The 15,577-nt window shown below is 44.6% G+C and overlaps 1 protein-coding gene across 10 annotated transcripts in view; it reads right to left on the reverse strand.

Annotated features, from left to right (window-relative positions):
* Positions 1-921: 921 nt before the first annotated feature.
* Positions 922-15,577, reverse strand: part of LOC139373689 (tumor protein D52) — a 29,475-nt gene continuing 14,819 nt past the window's right edge. Inside the window, exons 1-8 of one of the 10 annotated variants that reach the window (XM_071114537.1) lie at positions 8,192-8,372; positions 5,224-5,348; positions 4,645-4,793; positions 4,150-4,251; positions 3,553-3,579; positions 3,074-3,115; positions 2,212-2,279; positions 1,792-2,045 (exon numbers count right to left, since the gene is read on the reverse strand). In XM_071114537.1, coding sequence (XP_070970638.1) covers positions 2,014-2,045; positions 2,212-2,279; positions 3,074-3,115; positions 3,553-3,579; positions 4,150-4,251; positions 4,645-4,793; positions 5,224-5,348; positions 8,192-8,324 — 678 coding nt within the window. In that variant the 5' untranslated portion in view covers positions 8,325-8,372 and the 3' untranslated portion in view covers positions 1,792-2,013. Of the gene's footprint in view, positions 2,046-2,211; positions 2,280-3,073; positions 3,116-3,552; positions 3,580-4,149; positions 4,252-4,644; positions 4,794-5,223; positions 5,349-8,191; positions 8,373-15,577 lie in introns of those variants that run through there. The other 9 variants (XM_071114534.1, XM_071114539.1, XM_071114538.1 and 6 more) reach the window with 9 other exon arrangements.

Consider the following 15,577-nt stretch of genomic DNA (forward strand, 5'->3'; position numbering starts at 1 on the left):
CATCTGCGACTATCATTACACACTGATCTGGATGCATTGGCCCACCTTCTCTGATATCAGAGTTAAGCACTATGAACTGCTCAGAGGTCAGATTTAGACCACCCGCATATGGTTAAGCTGTGAGAGGAGTGTGTGAGCTACACAGATCTGGTATTAACTCTACTCAGCTGTGCTCTACACCACATTACTGGTGCTATTGGTGATAGTAGTAAATGACAGAGAAAGCCTCTGCAGTGTTGGAATAGAAATGACATCCTAGTGATTAGTGGTTGGAGTGCATCAATAGGAAAGAAAAAGCAAATGCCTGTTAGTACTCAAAGTTCTGGAAATATATGGGCCTGTGTGAACCAATTAGTTTTGCCATCACAACTTCACTTGCTGTGACATACAGTTTCTCATTAAGTGTAATGTATATTCTTCTACTTGTGCAGGTTCCTCAAACATGGACATTAAAATAGAAACATACAGTCCTACAAACCTACAAGTGTTACGGTGTCACAACAATATTTTCATAATTACATTTTTTTTTTAATTTTAAAGTTCCTGGGGAAACTTATTTTTCTTTTTTGGTTGTTGGTTCTGTTTTGTGCTATAGGGTTGTAAAGAGGGTATGGTTCTAGTGAATGGTTGTTGGTTCTGTTGTTTTGTGCTACAGGGTTGTAAAGAGGGTATGGTTCTAGTGAATGGTTGTTGGTTCTGTTTTGTGCTATAGGGTTGTAAAGAGGGTATGGTTCTAGTGAATGGTTGTTGGTTCTGTTGTTTTGTGCTACAGGGTTGTAAAGAGGGTATGGTTCTAGTGAATGGTTGTTGGTTCTGTTGTTTTGTGCTATAGGGTTGTAAAGAGGGTATGGTTCTAGTGAATGGTTGTTGGTTCTGTTGTTTTGTGCTACAGGGTTGTAAAGAGGGTATGGTTCTAGTGAATGGTTGTTGGTTCTGTTGTTTTGTGCTATAGGGTTGTAAAGAGGGTATGGTTCTAGTGAATGGTTGTTGGTTCTGTTGTTTTGTGCTATAGGGTTGTAAAGAGGGTATGGTTCTAGTGAATGGTTGTTGGTTCTGTTGTTTTGTGCTATAGGGTTGTAAAGAGGGTATGGTTCTAGTGAATGGTTGTTGGTTCTGTTGTTTTGTGCTATAGGGTTGTAAAGAGGGTATGGTTCTAGTGAATGGTTGTTGGTTCTGTTGTTTTGTGCTATAGGGTTGTAAAGAGGGTATGGTTCTAGTGAATGGTTGTTGGTTCTGTTGTTTTGTGCTATAGGGTTGTAAAGAGGGTATGGTTCTAGTGAATGGTTGTTGGTTCTGTTGTTTTGTGCTATAGGGTTGTAAAGAGGGTATGGTTCTAGTGAATGGTTGTTGGTTCTGTTGTTTTGTGCTATAGGGTTGTAAAGAGGGTATGGTTCTAGTGAATGGTTGTTGGTTCTGTTGTTTTGTGCTATAGGGTTGTAAAGAGGGTATGGTTCTAGTGAATGGTTGTTGGTTCTGTTGTTTTGTGCTGTAGGGATGTAAAGAGGGTATGGTTCTAGTGAATGGTTGTTGGTTCTGTTGTTTTGTGCTATAGGGTTGTAAAGAGGGTATGGTTCTAGTGAATGGTTGTTGGTTCTGTTGTTTTGTGCTGTAGGGATGTAAAGAGGGTATGGTTCTAGTGAATGGTTGTTGGTTCTGTTGTTTTGTGCTATAGGGTTGTAAAGAGGGTATGGTTCTAGTGAATGGTTGTTGGTTCTGTTGTTTTGTGCTATAGGGTTGTAAAGAGGGTATGGTTCTAGTGAATGGTTGTTGGTTCTGTTGTTTTGTGAGGGAGCTGAATAAGGGAGGAGGTGAGACAACAGAAAGAGGGGAGACAGAATGGGAAAGAGGGTATGGTTCTAGTGAATGTCAGCCTGGCTAGGGGTCAGGGGTGAAAGGTCAGGCTGGTCTCAGTGGGGCTGTTCTTCCTGGGTGGCGATGGGTGTGGCCTCTGGCCGTTTCTCTACGGGAACAGAAGGGTCAGAGGTCGCTGTAGAGGTCAACACATCGCCAAAGTCACCCTGAGATGCCGTCGGGCTCATCTTGACCTACAGGGTGGAGGAAGAGATAAAGATGTTGAATGAATAAATGAAGACAAACAAATTCATTCATTTTTATCATCTGTTGTGTTGATGAATTTCTCCCCAAATATTCAAAGATAAATATTTTAGGGAACCTCCAAATGTACTGAGAAGTGATTAAGTTCTTACTCACTCCTCTTCTCATCTTTTACCTTTAAAGTCTCGACTTTGTCCTCAAACGACTTAAAGGTGGGTGTGTTCCTGTGAAGAGGGACACGGGATGTGAGTAGAGCGGGATGAAGAGGAGTGATATTGCAGACTAGTGTGTTCCCTATTTAGTGCACTACTTTTGACCAGGGCCCATAGTTGTACCCTTTATAGGGAATAGGGTGCCATTTTGTACACAGCCTAACAGACACCCGACTTCCATATCCAGAGGACTGTGGGAAAGCAGAGGTGGGAGGTCAGGGAAGAAAGCAGAGGTGGGAGGTCAGGGAAGAAAGCAGAGGTGGGAGGTCAGGGAAGAAAGCAGAGGTGGGAGTTGGGATACATAAAAGGAGACACATTTATCGTCAGTTTTCATAAGGAACGTTAACTGAACCCTGTCTGGATGGGTCGTCAGATAACTATAGATGATCCCAGAGTGGCCACATTCAGTCTCTTCTATTCACAGATCATAAAGACTATTTACTGTCCAGAGGGTATAAACACTAAGAATACAAGAACGGGGATCAGGAAATAATGTTTGTGTCAGAAATGCACCTCAGTCCCTATAAACTAGAGGGGTGTTGGCAGTCGCATCTCTACCAACAGATGTAGGCTCATCATTTGATCACTCTTGTTGCTGGGAATTTTCCTGCACAGCGGGGAATGCAAACTTAGTGTATTTGAGGTTTAAAATAGCTTCTAATGTTTGTGATTTCCATTTTAAAATGTCGGAACTCAAGCCAGTTTTTCCTCAAGTTCACAAAGCTGCGAGATGTTATTGTAGAAGGTGCTACAGAGGAGGGTTCCAGCAAGCCGCGGGTTGGTTGTTAATGTGCGTGTTCCCTTACCTCATCACGGGCATACTAGCAGAATGCTGTAGGGAGCGTATGCTATCCGACAGCATTAAAAAAGAGAGATAGGGGGTTAGCAAAGAAAGAGAGTACCCCAGTGTGGAAAGGTAGAGACACACATTCCTTCATTCATCCTTTATTTCCTGCATTCAATCCAAGTTAAATTGACGAGTGACTAAGAGTATGTTGAGGTGAAAACAGGCCTCAGTTACCATAATCATGTATGGCAATGTAGACCTACTGTACACAGACAGTCATGCAATCACAATAAGCATTGGAATGAATCCTCACAGATCTCACACAGAACCAAATCCCCCTAGCACAGAAGAACCCATGCAGTACAGTGTCAGATATGAACTCTACTAGGAGCCAGGGGTTAACACTCCAAGACGACCTACAGAGTAATGATCTAAGCAGCATCTAAAATGACTTAGTACGAATGAACTAACTAACGGCACCGGCAGGGACAGTCTTACCCAAAGGAATTGGAAATAGATTGCAATCTGTAAAGGCCAAGTATTGTGTTAAAGACATGTACAGACAACAAACAAAACATTTCCCATGATAAGACGAGCATGTGTATTCTCCCTGCCTGCCACGTCAGTCCCCACTCTACTTGATAGAATACACTACAAAACATTTCCCATGATAAGACGAGCATGTGTATTCTCCCTGCCTGCCACGTCAGTCCCCACTCTACTTGATAGAATACACTACAAAACATTTCCCATGATAAGACGAGCATGTGTATTCTCCCTGCCTGCCACGTCAGTCCCCACTCTACTTGATAGAATACACTACAAAACATTTCCCATGATAAGACGAGCATGTGTATTCTCCCTGCCTGCCACGTCAGTCCCCACTCTACTTGATAGAATACACTACAAAACTTCAGGTCTAAGCTTAGGGCCTCTGTGGTAAAAAAGAGCCTGTCTTTGTATGCTTCCAAAATGGCGCCCTATTTGCTACACGGTGCAGTACTTTTGACCAGAGCTCATTGGGAGCTGGTCAAAAGTAGTGCACTATATAGGGAATAGGGTGTCATTTCAGACGCAGACTTGTGTGTGCCTCACCTGACGTCCTCAAACTTCCTGCTGATGGCCGAGCCCATGCTGGTGAAGGCTGCCGTGGCCTTCTGACCAGCTACGGACAGGCCCTCTGACGTCTTCTTGTAGCTGTTAGGAGAGAGAGAGAGGGAGAGCAAGACGGAATAAGAAAAAATATGAGAGAAAATAAAGAGACCGAGAATGTACACATTCCCCCTCTGACTAGTCAGCATGTGAGAGCTGACTATGCTCACACCTGCATGTGCCTGTGTTTTTATTTGACCTTTATTTAACCAGGCAAGTCAGTTAAGAACAATTTCTTATTTTCAATGACGGCCTAGGAACAGTGGGTTAACTGCCTGTTCAGGGGCAGAACGACAGATTTGTACCTTGTCAGCTCAGGGATTTGAACTTGCAACCTTTCGGGTACTAGTCCAACACTCTAACCACTAGGCTACCCTGCCACCCCAAGTGTATAAGTGTTATGTATGTGTGCATCCCTGTGTGTGTACAGCCACGTACGCAGTAGAGGTGGTGACCTCCTGCCAGCTCTTGCTGATGTTCTGTTTGAGCTCGTTGAGAGGAGTGATGCCCAGCTTCCTCTTGATGTCTGCCACCTGCTTCTCCTTAGCTGCCAGCACCTGAGACAGAGTCACGACCTCATCCTCCACCTGAGAGAGACATGGAGAGAGACAGACATGAGACAGAGAGAGACAGACATGACACAGGCATGAGACAGAGAGAGACAGACATGACACAGACATGACAGAGAGGGCGAGAGCGACAGAGACATGGAGAGAGACATGAGACAGAGAGAGACACAAGTTGGAGGACAGAGACGATGCGAGACACACGGGGTGTAGGGGTGAGACACACACGGGGTGTAGGGGTGAGACACACACGGGGTGTAGGGGTGAGACACACAGGGTGCAGGGTTGGGTAGTATTGACTGAAACAAATGTAATTTAATGTTTTTTTCACCCCCAGAACCAAAATTCTGTAATTCGTACAACAGAGTTGTTGTTATACATTATAACACTGGAAGTATCTACATTCTTATTATACCTAGACCTCTGACTTGAACCAGGGTTCCTGACTTACCCTAAGCAGTTCATCTCGCAGCTCCTCCTGTTCCTCCTCTGTCAGGGTGGGGACGGAAGGGGACACGGCCACCGACATCACTGCATCCTCCCCTACCTCTGTGATAGAGTCTGGTCTCACAGCACCTGGAGAGATGTAGTGGGAGGGGAGGAAAGAGAGGGAGGGGGGGAGATAGAGAGAGACAGGGAGAGTAAAATAGAGCGTTAAGAGAGACATCCTCAGAGTTTCTGATCCTCAAAGGCTTGAGGATACAGCAGGTGTTCAATGATAGCTGTCAACTTAGTAGTGTTTCTCCTTCTGGAGTGGAGGAAGAAGACAGCCCAGTGTCCAGGGGCGGTGGAGGGGGGGGACCAGCTAGATTAAGAGAGCCTTTGAAGGGCAGGTGTGAAACACACACACAATATTGTGGTCTCACTTCTTTGATGTTGGACTCAGCCTTGAGCAGGCCAGTCAGCCACAGCTCTTCCTGTAGGAATTGAAGAGTTTATTTCCTAAACACTATATCCACCAATCACAGTTGTTTATTCGTAGGATTTGTTGTTTTGTTTAACGCTATATATCCATTGTTAAGCTGGAGTGGAATATGTTCGTATCCTGTATATTTGACTGTCATATGCGGTTAAAGAGAATCTGCTAAACATAGATGTTTTACATACACATCATGTTACTGTATTCAATCAAATAAAAGCAAAATAAATAAATATATATATATTGATGTCACAAATGTATCATTTGTACAGTTCTTTATTAAACATTTAGTTATATTTGACTGTAAAACCTAGCAGTACTACTTATTTCTCTGAGTGTGAGACGGATAAACAGCATTTTGCAAATAAAATGGATTGTCTCTCAGAAATGAAACCATCAAGTGATAGACATGTATGTGAAAAATCTGTCATTGAACAAACGCCATGATTAGATAGATTGGGGTGGTTTTTCATTCAGAATTTATTTAAAACAAAGCAAACGTACCAATATTTCTGAAAATGTATATATAGTGTTTTGGAATGAAAGTCTTCTATTGTAACATGAATAAAAGCTGAACCTCCTGGATGGAGACGTTGAGATTCTTCAGCAGGAGAGAAACAGTGGGGTAGTTCAGAACAGAGTTGTCAATCACAAAGACACTGAGGAAAAGGCAGTCAGTGGAATAAAAACTCCAATAACTGATCCCTAGCAGCAACAAAGAACCATGTTATGAAAAATGTGGATATTTTCAAATCTCTCTTTTGGGGGGGAATGTGCATACCACATCAAGAGTTACTGTCTTTCAATTATACTTCCTACTTTATAATGATTCATCAAGCTATTAAAACAAATCAAAAGGCACATGGTTCTTGCTCTGTAGGATTCACTATGTTAACTAGTATTAGTGCACACATTAGTTAACAAATCAATTTCCCATGTTGCTGATGCAGCCCTAACTTTCTCTGATTGGAGAAAAGGAGTTTTGGCCGGCGCAGCACGAATCATGGGTGTTCCTTGTGATCTGGTTTTGACCCTGGGAACGGATGGTCCTGTAATTGATTAGTATTAGAGAGAACTGTTGTGGTAACAGAAGCTCAGACACAGAACGGCAGCTGACATGGATCTATGGATGTTACCTGTATGGATGACAATTGATTGCATAAGTAGCCTGTTTTAGATAACCAGTTTTCTTCATGCTTTACATGAATGGCTAAAAAAGTGACTTGATACTAAACCAGTAATGTATCGGACTTAAGAGATTGAGTGACTTTCTGGTCCTTAGTGTTTGTTGGCCACATTAAGACTTTGGGATGAGGAAGACCATGATGACTTGAACAATTAGCTCCTGGGTAAGGGACAGTGTGTTGGAAATAAGAAACAACCGAGTGGGTTTGCTCAGCGAACAGGCATCACACCAAGAGAACAGAGAAGACTGGCTTGGCCTCACGAGTAATTATGAACCAGTAGAAGCATGCTCTTCAATGTTGCTCAAATTACCATCAATCTAACAGAAATGTACCTAACTCTATCAAATAATATTTCTATGAGATAAATTGTGTAGAAATGCTCAACACATTCACTCAACTCTTCTTGACCGTTCCGATTGTTTCCCTCCCTCCCCTTGACAATGAGGGAGTGGCACTCAGGTGTCTGCGGTCCAGGTAGCCGCGGTCCAGGTAGCCATACTGCTGACAGTGACAGGTCTGTGTAATCTATACCACCATCCCAGACCGCGAGGGCTTCTACCTTATATGGGTTCGAACAGGAGTGTCAAACTCCTTCTGCCCACGATGTGGTAGCAACTATAAAGATTAGCCTACATCACACAAAACGCTGATTGTTTTTGCTCCAATGTAATGTATAGGTACCCTGTATTCACAGCCAAAAAATAAAGGCCACTACTTTAAATGAGGCACATCTGTTGAGAACTGAGGTTAATCCCACCAGAATGGCAGCGTATAATTAGCCTGTTAGTATAACAAGCCAAAAGGTTTTTTTAAATTAAGTCATTGAACCTTTCTATATATTTTTTTACAGTGGCCTGTGTAAGCTAATTATATTGCTATAGGTTATCTGTAACTAGTAATGATGGGATTCCAGCATAGTTAAGAGTCATGTAACAATATTTGTTTAAAAGGGCTTTGGCTGTGGTACCAGCTTTGTTCGGTCTTGTCATAGCTTGACCAAGCTCCTCTGATGCGAGCACGACAATCCACTCTAGGTTTGATAAACCCACTCTAGGTTTCTTCCTAGGAGTGTTTTCAGTGTGGTCAGAGTTCAACCCCCAGCAACCACCCACCCGTTTGACATCTGCCCCAGACAGACCCTTTTCTAAAGCAGGTCAGAATGTGACAGCAACAGAACGCAGTTAAGCGCACACACATCAAGAAACGCAAAGGAGATCTCCTTTTGTTCACATCTCATTCTCTTTGCAAACACCCTATCCACACCCCAGTACAAATACAAACTTATTCACTCACTCACACACTGCTTTGGTTACCTCTGGCTGTGACAGTCACGTGCGGTGAGCCTGGTGGTGTTACAATGACGCTGGGGGACAGATAGAGGTAGCTGCTATTCACCCCCTGCTCAAAGTTAAACGGCGACTTGTATTCCTGCTCCAGAGCGTCCATGGCTGTTGCCTGGCTGGGTTAGGTGGCTCCAGGCAGGGTTAGGTGGCTCCAGGCAGGGTTAGGTGGCTCCAGGCTGGGTTAGGTGGCTCCAGGCTGGGTTAGGTGGCTCCAGGCTGGGTTAGGTGGCTCCAGGCTGGGTTAGGTGGCTCCAGGCTGGGTTAGGTGGCTCCAGGCTGGGTTAGGTGGCTGGGTCCAACCACAATGACTCAGGTCACTGCAGCAGCTGAGATTGCCTGCATGTGCTCGGACACATGCAGCTGGGGCACAGTTCAGTCAGTGCTCCGATTGTCCTCTCCTGGTCTGGTAGACGCACGGTACTCCTGTGTCGTGTGTGTATGTGACAGTGTATTACGTGAAAGTGTGTCGTGTATATGACAGTGCATTACGTGAAAGTGTGTCGTGTATATGACAGTGCGTGTGTGTGTGTCAGTATGTGACACTGTGTTGCGGTCGGACACACACAGCTCCAGCCGGGCTAGCCTCCTAGCCTGTCTGTCTCGGGGTCTGTCTTTCTGCTGCAGGCTCACATGACATGCAGTCATCCAGGCAGGCCGAGGTGGTGTCACGACAGTTGCTCTGTGGTGTTAATGAGTTACCTTCCCTTTAGCCGTCACCCTCTGCCGACACTGCAATCACCAACCACCACAGTCATTAGTCAGGCACTCCCAGTCCCCTGGTAGCTAGGCTTCTCTGTTGGAAATAATCCCAAAGGTCACTGGTGGATTGCTGCAATCATCCACACATCCAGTTTCTGAATCTGCACACCCAGGAGGTTTTTAAAGGAAAATACCATAAAGATGCTAGGCTATGCTAGCATTTGTGGAATGCAGGAGCTCTTCTGTGATGAGTTTCCAGCTCTAGTATACAGCCCTGGTCGCTCTCTCCCTCCCTCTATTGCCCCCTTCCCCATCCATCTTGTCATCTTGGAAAAAACGAGGTTCCATTTGTTGGTTGGTCACATGACACGCTCAGGCCCGGGACAGGGCAGGCCCGTGAGATGGAAGCAGCCGTAATCTGCAGTGTCCCAGATTACAGCGAGCCGCTAATCCAGTTCAGACTGTCCAGCTGGGAGCTCCACTGTACTGTTACTGTACAGAAAGAGACACTATGTACCAGAGAGCAGGTAGCTGCAGCTGTATGTACCAACACAGAGCTGTGCTGTAGCGTGTGGAGAGAGCTTTGCTGTACTGTATGTAGTAGTCTACCAATGCCGAACTGTGCTGTTTAGTGTCTACTGCAGACAGAACAAATTAACTTTTTGTGAGAGTAGGCATTTTAAAATATGTCCATGATAATGGTAGCCTATACGACACCTACACTGGTGTACAGTTCAGGCCAATGCTCACTAACACAGGTCTGTTTCAGAGCATAGCCTTAGCGTCCTTTTCCCATGGTGCTCGGCAGTAGCGGGGTCAGTGTTTGTATTGTGTCACACTAAAGTTCTGTATGTAGCCACTTCTGTACGTACGGGTCTATATTTTATTTTATTTAATGGGACAAGTCAGTTAAGAACAAATTCTTATATACAATGACAGCCACCCCGGCCAAACCCTCCCCTATCCGGGAAAACACTGGGCTAAATGTTTGCCGCCCTATGGGACTCCCGATCACAGCCGGTTGTGATACAGCCCGGGGTCGAACCAGGGTCTGTATTGACGACTTAAACCACTGCGCCACATGGGGGAGTGGTAAGGAAGGAAGGACCTTGGATTGAATGGAGCAAGGTTCTGCCATTGTTATAGGAATCTTGGATTTGTCAGTTGTCGTCTTTGTAAGAGCCATGTGTTTCCTAGCAACCATCTGTGTAGGATTGCGAACTATAGAAATTATTCTACCAGTGAAATATATGGAGAGCGTTACATTATGACAAGGCTGTGATACAAAGATTCAGGTCACAATGAGGCCTTACAGTGAGTACTTCCATTCACCAAGTTCCTTACAAGCAAGCAAGCAGGTGCGTGCACAAACACACACACCAACCTCGGCACCTCCTCATTCTCTCCAAAGTTGGTGTGAAGAGTTTATAGGTCCCGGATGTTTGCCTTTCTGGCTGGTCCTTGTTGGCCGGTTACCAAAGCATGCGTCAGAGTACACACGCACATAAAAATACGAAGTAAAAGTCGGCCATTCATCATCTTAAAGGGAAAGTGTGATATTATTAATGCACATTTCATTCTAACAGCAAAATTTGTACCCGTAAGTAATATGCTATTCATTTATCTGAATGTTGATAATACAATCTATGTGCTCTAGTGATGTCTGATTGGAGTTTGATTGGTTATACCTAGGAATTCCTATATGGGAGCACAAAGCAGGCTCCGTCACTCATTACAAATGACTTGAAGCTCAAGCTAGCTACATCTGTGTGATTTATTTTTGCATTTCCTCCTTCCAGGGATATAAGAAAAGCAACCTGTAGGTCGAGTAGTCACACTTCCTTGCCAACAAGTAGAACTTTACAATAAGTTTTAATATTAGAATAATTATAGTAATAACTTATTGAATCCATGCAACTTCTCCACAGTGGCGTGTATACAGGAATGCCAGTCTCTTGACAAGGTAGACGAAATTCGAGCAAAGGTTGCCTTCCAGAGAGACATCAGAGATTGTAACATTCTCGGTTTCACGGAAACATGGCTCACACGGGATACGTTATCAGAGTCGTACCGCCACCCGGTTTCTTAACGCATCGCTCCGACAGAAAAAAACATCTCTCTGGTAAGAAGAAGGGCGGGGGTGTATGCCTTATTATTAACGAGTCGTGGTGTGATCATAACAACATACAGGAACTCAATTATCTACCAAAATAATTATCTTTGATTATAATCACAGCCATGTATATCCCCCCCAAGCAGACACATTGACGGCCCTGAAAGAACTTCATTTGACTCTATCTAAACTGGAAACCACATATCCTGAGGCAGCATTTATTGTAGCTGGGGATTTTAACAAAGTTAATCTGAAAACAAGGCTCCCTAAATTTTATCAGCATATCGAATGAGTGACCTGGGCTGGCAGCATTCTGGATCATTGCTAATCTAACTTCCAAGACGCATACAAAACCCTCCTTTCAGCAAATCTGACCACGACTCCATTTTGTTTCTCCCAGCCTATAGAGAGAAACTGAAACAGGAAACACCCGTGCTCAGGTCTGTTCAATGCTGGTCTGACCAATCTGATTCCAAGCATCAAGATTGCTTCAATCACGTGGACTGGAATATGTTCTGGACAGCCTCAGACAACAAAATTGATGTATATGCTGAGTCAGTGAGCGAGAATATTAGCAAGTGCATCGGTGATGTTGTACCCACGGTGACTATTAAAACCTTCCCCAACCACAAACAGTGGATTGATGGCAGTCAAAACTGAAAGCGCGAACCACTGCTTTTAATCATGGCAAGGCGACCGGAAACATGACCGAATACAAACAGTGTAGCTATTCCCTCCGCAAGGCAATCAAACAAGCTAAGCGTCAGTATAGAGACAAAGTAGAGTCGCAATTCAACGGCTCAGACACGAGATGTGTGTGGCAGGATCTACAGTCAATCACAGATTACAAAAAGAAAACCTGGAACGGCAACTGCTGCGCCCACAACCAGAAGGCTCTCCAGAGGGTAGTTAGTTCTGCACAACGCATCACCGGGGACAAACTACCTGCCCTCCAGGACATCTACACCACCCGCTGTCACATGAAGGCCAAAAAGATAATCAAGGACAACAACCACCTGAGCCACTGCCTGTTCACCCCACTATCATCCAGAAGGCGAGGTCAGTACAGGTGCATCAAAGCTGGGACCGAGATTGAAAAATGGCTTCCATCTCAGGCCATCAGACTGTTAAACAGCCATCACTAAAATTGAGTGGCTGCTGCCAACATACTGACTCAAATCTCTAGCCACTTAAATAATTAAAAATTGGATGTAATAAATGTATCACTAGTCACTTTAAACAATGCCACTTTACATGTTTACATGCCCTACATTACTCATCTCATATGTATATAGTGTACTCAATACCATCTACTGCATCTTGCCTATGCTGCACGGCCATCGCTCATCCATATATTTATATATTTTTTTCATTCCTTTACACTTGTGTGTATAAGGTAGTTATTGTGAAATTGTTAGATTACTTGTTAGAGATTACTGCACGGTCGGAACTAGAAGCACAAGCATTTTGCTACACGCGCATTAACATCAGCTAGCCATATGTATGTGACCAATAAAATTTGAAGCCAGACTATTTAGCTTACGTTGATTGGACTACATTGTCTTTGGAATCTTTTATTTGTCCCTGTATTAGACTAAGCAGAGGTGATTTGAGGATGTTGAAATGGTGCTGGAATAGTGGAACAAGCTCCTATATTCTTTGCGGCAACTCTCTGGTGTTCTAAAATCAATAGTTGTTTAGTAGTCAGAAAATATCAGAAACATGAACTTGCTTGACCATGCTGTAGGTCATGTAACTGTTTGTTACATGCAACATGCTTTGTGGACTCCACCAGACAGTTGTTGCTCCCCGGTTCTGTAATGAAAAAAAGTTGTGGTTGAAGTTATTCTGCCACAGTCTTCTTATTGTCTCGGCCTTAACCCTATATATCACGGGGTCAAGGCATATGAACTAACAAACACAATTATGAGAACACATTGGCTGTAATATGGCTTTTCTGGCCCCCCTGGCTTTCCCAGTGATTTTACCCATGCACTGCCTCTCCATTTAGGTGTAGGTTTACAAGTTAGGTATTTGTTTTCAGTGGGGATAATGATTCAAAACAGCAGATAGCTCTTTGGCCGAAATGTTCATTTCAAGAAACCCGAGCTGGCAACTTTAACCTTACCAGTTACACATAGAACTCCATAAACCAAATAGGCTACTGATGAAACAGAGGGTTTAAACTGGCAAAGGAAGGAGTGCCACTGTTCTTCGAATAATTGTCTCTTACTTTAGCTTCCTGTTTCTTATTCCCTCAAAACCGGGACCAGTGTCAGACATCCATTTTACCACTGCCCAGCAGAGTTTGAACACAAACAACGGCCACCGTGGTCAGACATCCATTTTACCACTGCCCAGCAGAGTTTGAACACAAACAACGGCCACCGTGGTCAGACAGAAAGACGCTCTTTTAAGTTGTTAATACTCCACAGAGACTTGTCAGTAGATTATTCCCTGCGCACCGTGTCACATGGTGGAGGGTCCCAAACAGGAATCATGAGACACTGGCTGGATGGATGATGACTTTCCAGCCCAACCGTGGCTGGCCAGACAGTCAGTTAGGGGCAGGACAGAAGCCAGACAGTGTGGAGATGAAGAGGCCTAGGATTTCTCCACACCTAAAAGGGGGGCATCATCCCATGACCATGGGACACTGGGGGATGACTCAAGTCTCCAGTCCAGGCCTGGACACAGCCAGGGGTGCCATGTGAGAGGGGAGGCCTGCGATATCCAGTGTTATGATAGGTGGCCCGTGACGATCTACTAGAGAGGGAGTTCTACCGAGGCACTTCATGGATATGAGGGGAGCGTTCCTTGGGCGTAAATAATAAAAGAGAGCAAATCTATATTTTGGTGGTGTAATCTGAGCTAGAAGACAGTTTATCTTTCAGGCACTCACAACAATAATGTCATTCAGAGATGGCAATCATGTCCTTCTCCCGTGGAGATGTTCCTTGCTCTACATTTGTCTCGATTTCCCCAAGATCTTATGAGCAGAAATCCCACATTTTTCTCCACTTGAACCCAAAAACCAGCCGGGTTATTCAGTTTGACTTTTACAGCCAGGCCCAGGTTTCTCCCCTCAGTGTAATGTTAGTGCTCCCCCAGGCTCGCCTACAGCCCAGCCAAATCACAGTCGGATGAAAAACTCACAAAGAAATAGACCCTGTAATGAATTCACATAAAGTAAGACGTGGTAATTAATTTACATAAATTAGACATTGTAATGAATTCACAAAGTAATAGACATTGAGGACGCACAGCTCTCGACCTTCGCCTCTCCCGAGTCTGTATGGGAGTTGCAGCGACAGGACAAGACTAACTACCAATTGGATATCACGAAAAGGGGGAGAAGAATAAAATAGTGTGCACTTTGAGAACAGTGTTGTTTGAAATGACAATGAATGAAATGCCAGGGGGGAGTTATTGTGACTGGGTAGTAACCAAAGTGTTGACAAGTGTTTCCTAGGGGACCCAATAGTCTTTGGCTACATTAAAATGTTCTCTCTTGGGGGATGGTAGGGGACGCCATGTGTGACTGACGTGTTTTCCGTTTGCTCCCGTGGTATTCTTAAAGTTTATGTGAATTCTGCAGCAGAACCGTATTTATTTTCAAATATTAATTTGGTGATCCCTTTCCGTAAAAACCAAGACTACTTTGCTTCCGAATGTCAGCATGTCGACCAAACATAAGGCCAAGAGCATGACTTTGAGAAAACCGGGCCTACAAGACCCGCTCTCATCACCGCCCTCCCCTGAGTCTGAGGGCCCGGGGACGCACACTTTACCCGGGGGCGCAGCTTGGCCTGGCGGCGCTGAAATGAACATTCTCCAAGCCATCAAACTACTACGCTCTGAGATAGTTGAAATGAAAACACAGGTGGTTGCTACGATTGAGGCCAGAATACAGGAGGTTTCTGATACTTTAAAAGCAGATTTAACCATCCTGCGGAACGAGACTGTGCCGGCAATTACATTACTCAAAACAACAACTACAACGATTGCAGCACTGGAGGCCTCCGCTACTAATGTCTCCGATTTAACTACATCCCTGGAGACTGAAGTTAAACGACTAGCTGCGGATTTGAAAAAGGTGAGGGAGAGCTGTGTGAGTTTAGAGGGATTCTCTCGCCGCAATAATCTGAGACTTGTATCAATCCCAGAGTCCGCGGAAATGCATCGCGCCACGGATTTCGTTTCAGGGCTGCTGAAGGATGTTCTTGCCTTAGATGAAAAGCCCCTGATTGATCGAGCCCACCGGTCGCTGCGGCCAAAGTCCCGGGATGGGGAGAGGCCCCGTGACATAATTCTTCAAGTGCACTTTTTTCATGAGAAGATGGAGATCCTCCGACGAGCCCGCAATACCTCTCTGAGTTTTCAAGGACAGCGCTTTTCCATTTACCAGGACTACTCCCCCACTGTTTCCAGGCAGCGCGCAGCTTTCGGACAGGCCAAACGAGTACTTCGGAACCATCCAAGTGTGAAGTATGGACTGCGATTCCCGGCCCGTTTATGGATATCTCATGAGGGTAAAGACCACA

The sequence above is a fragment of the Oncorhynchus clarkii genome, chromosome 18 (genome assembly GCF_045791955.1).
Source record: "Oncorhynchus clarkii lewisi isolate Uvic-CL-2024 chromosome 18, UVic_Ocla_1.0, whole genome shotgun sequence".
NCBI classification, from domain to species: domain Eukaryota; kingdom Metazoa; phylum Chordata; class Actinopteri; order Salmoniformes; family Salmonidae; genus Oncorhynchus; species Oncorhynchus clarkii.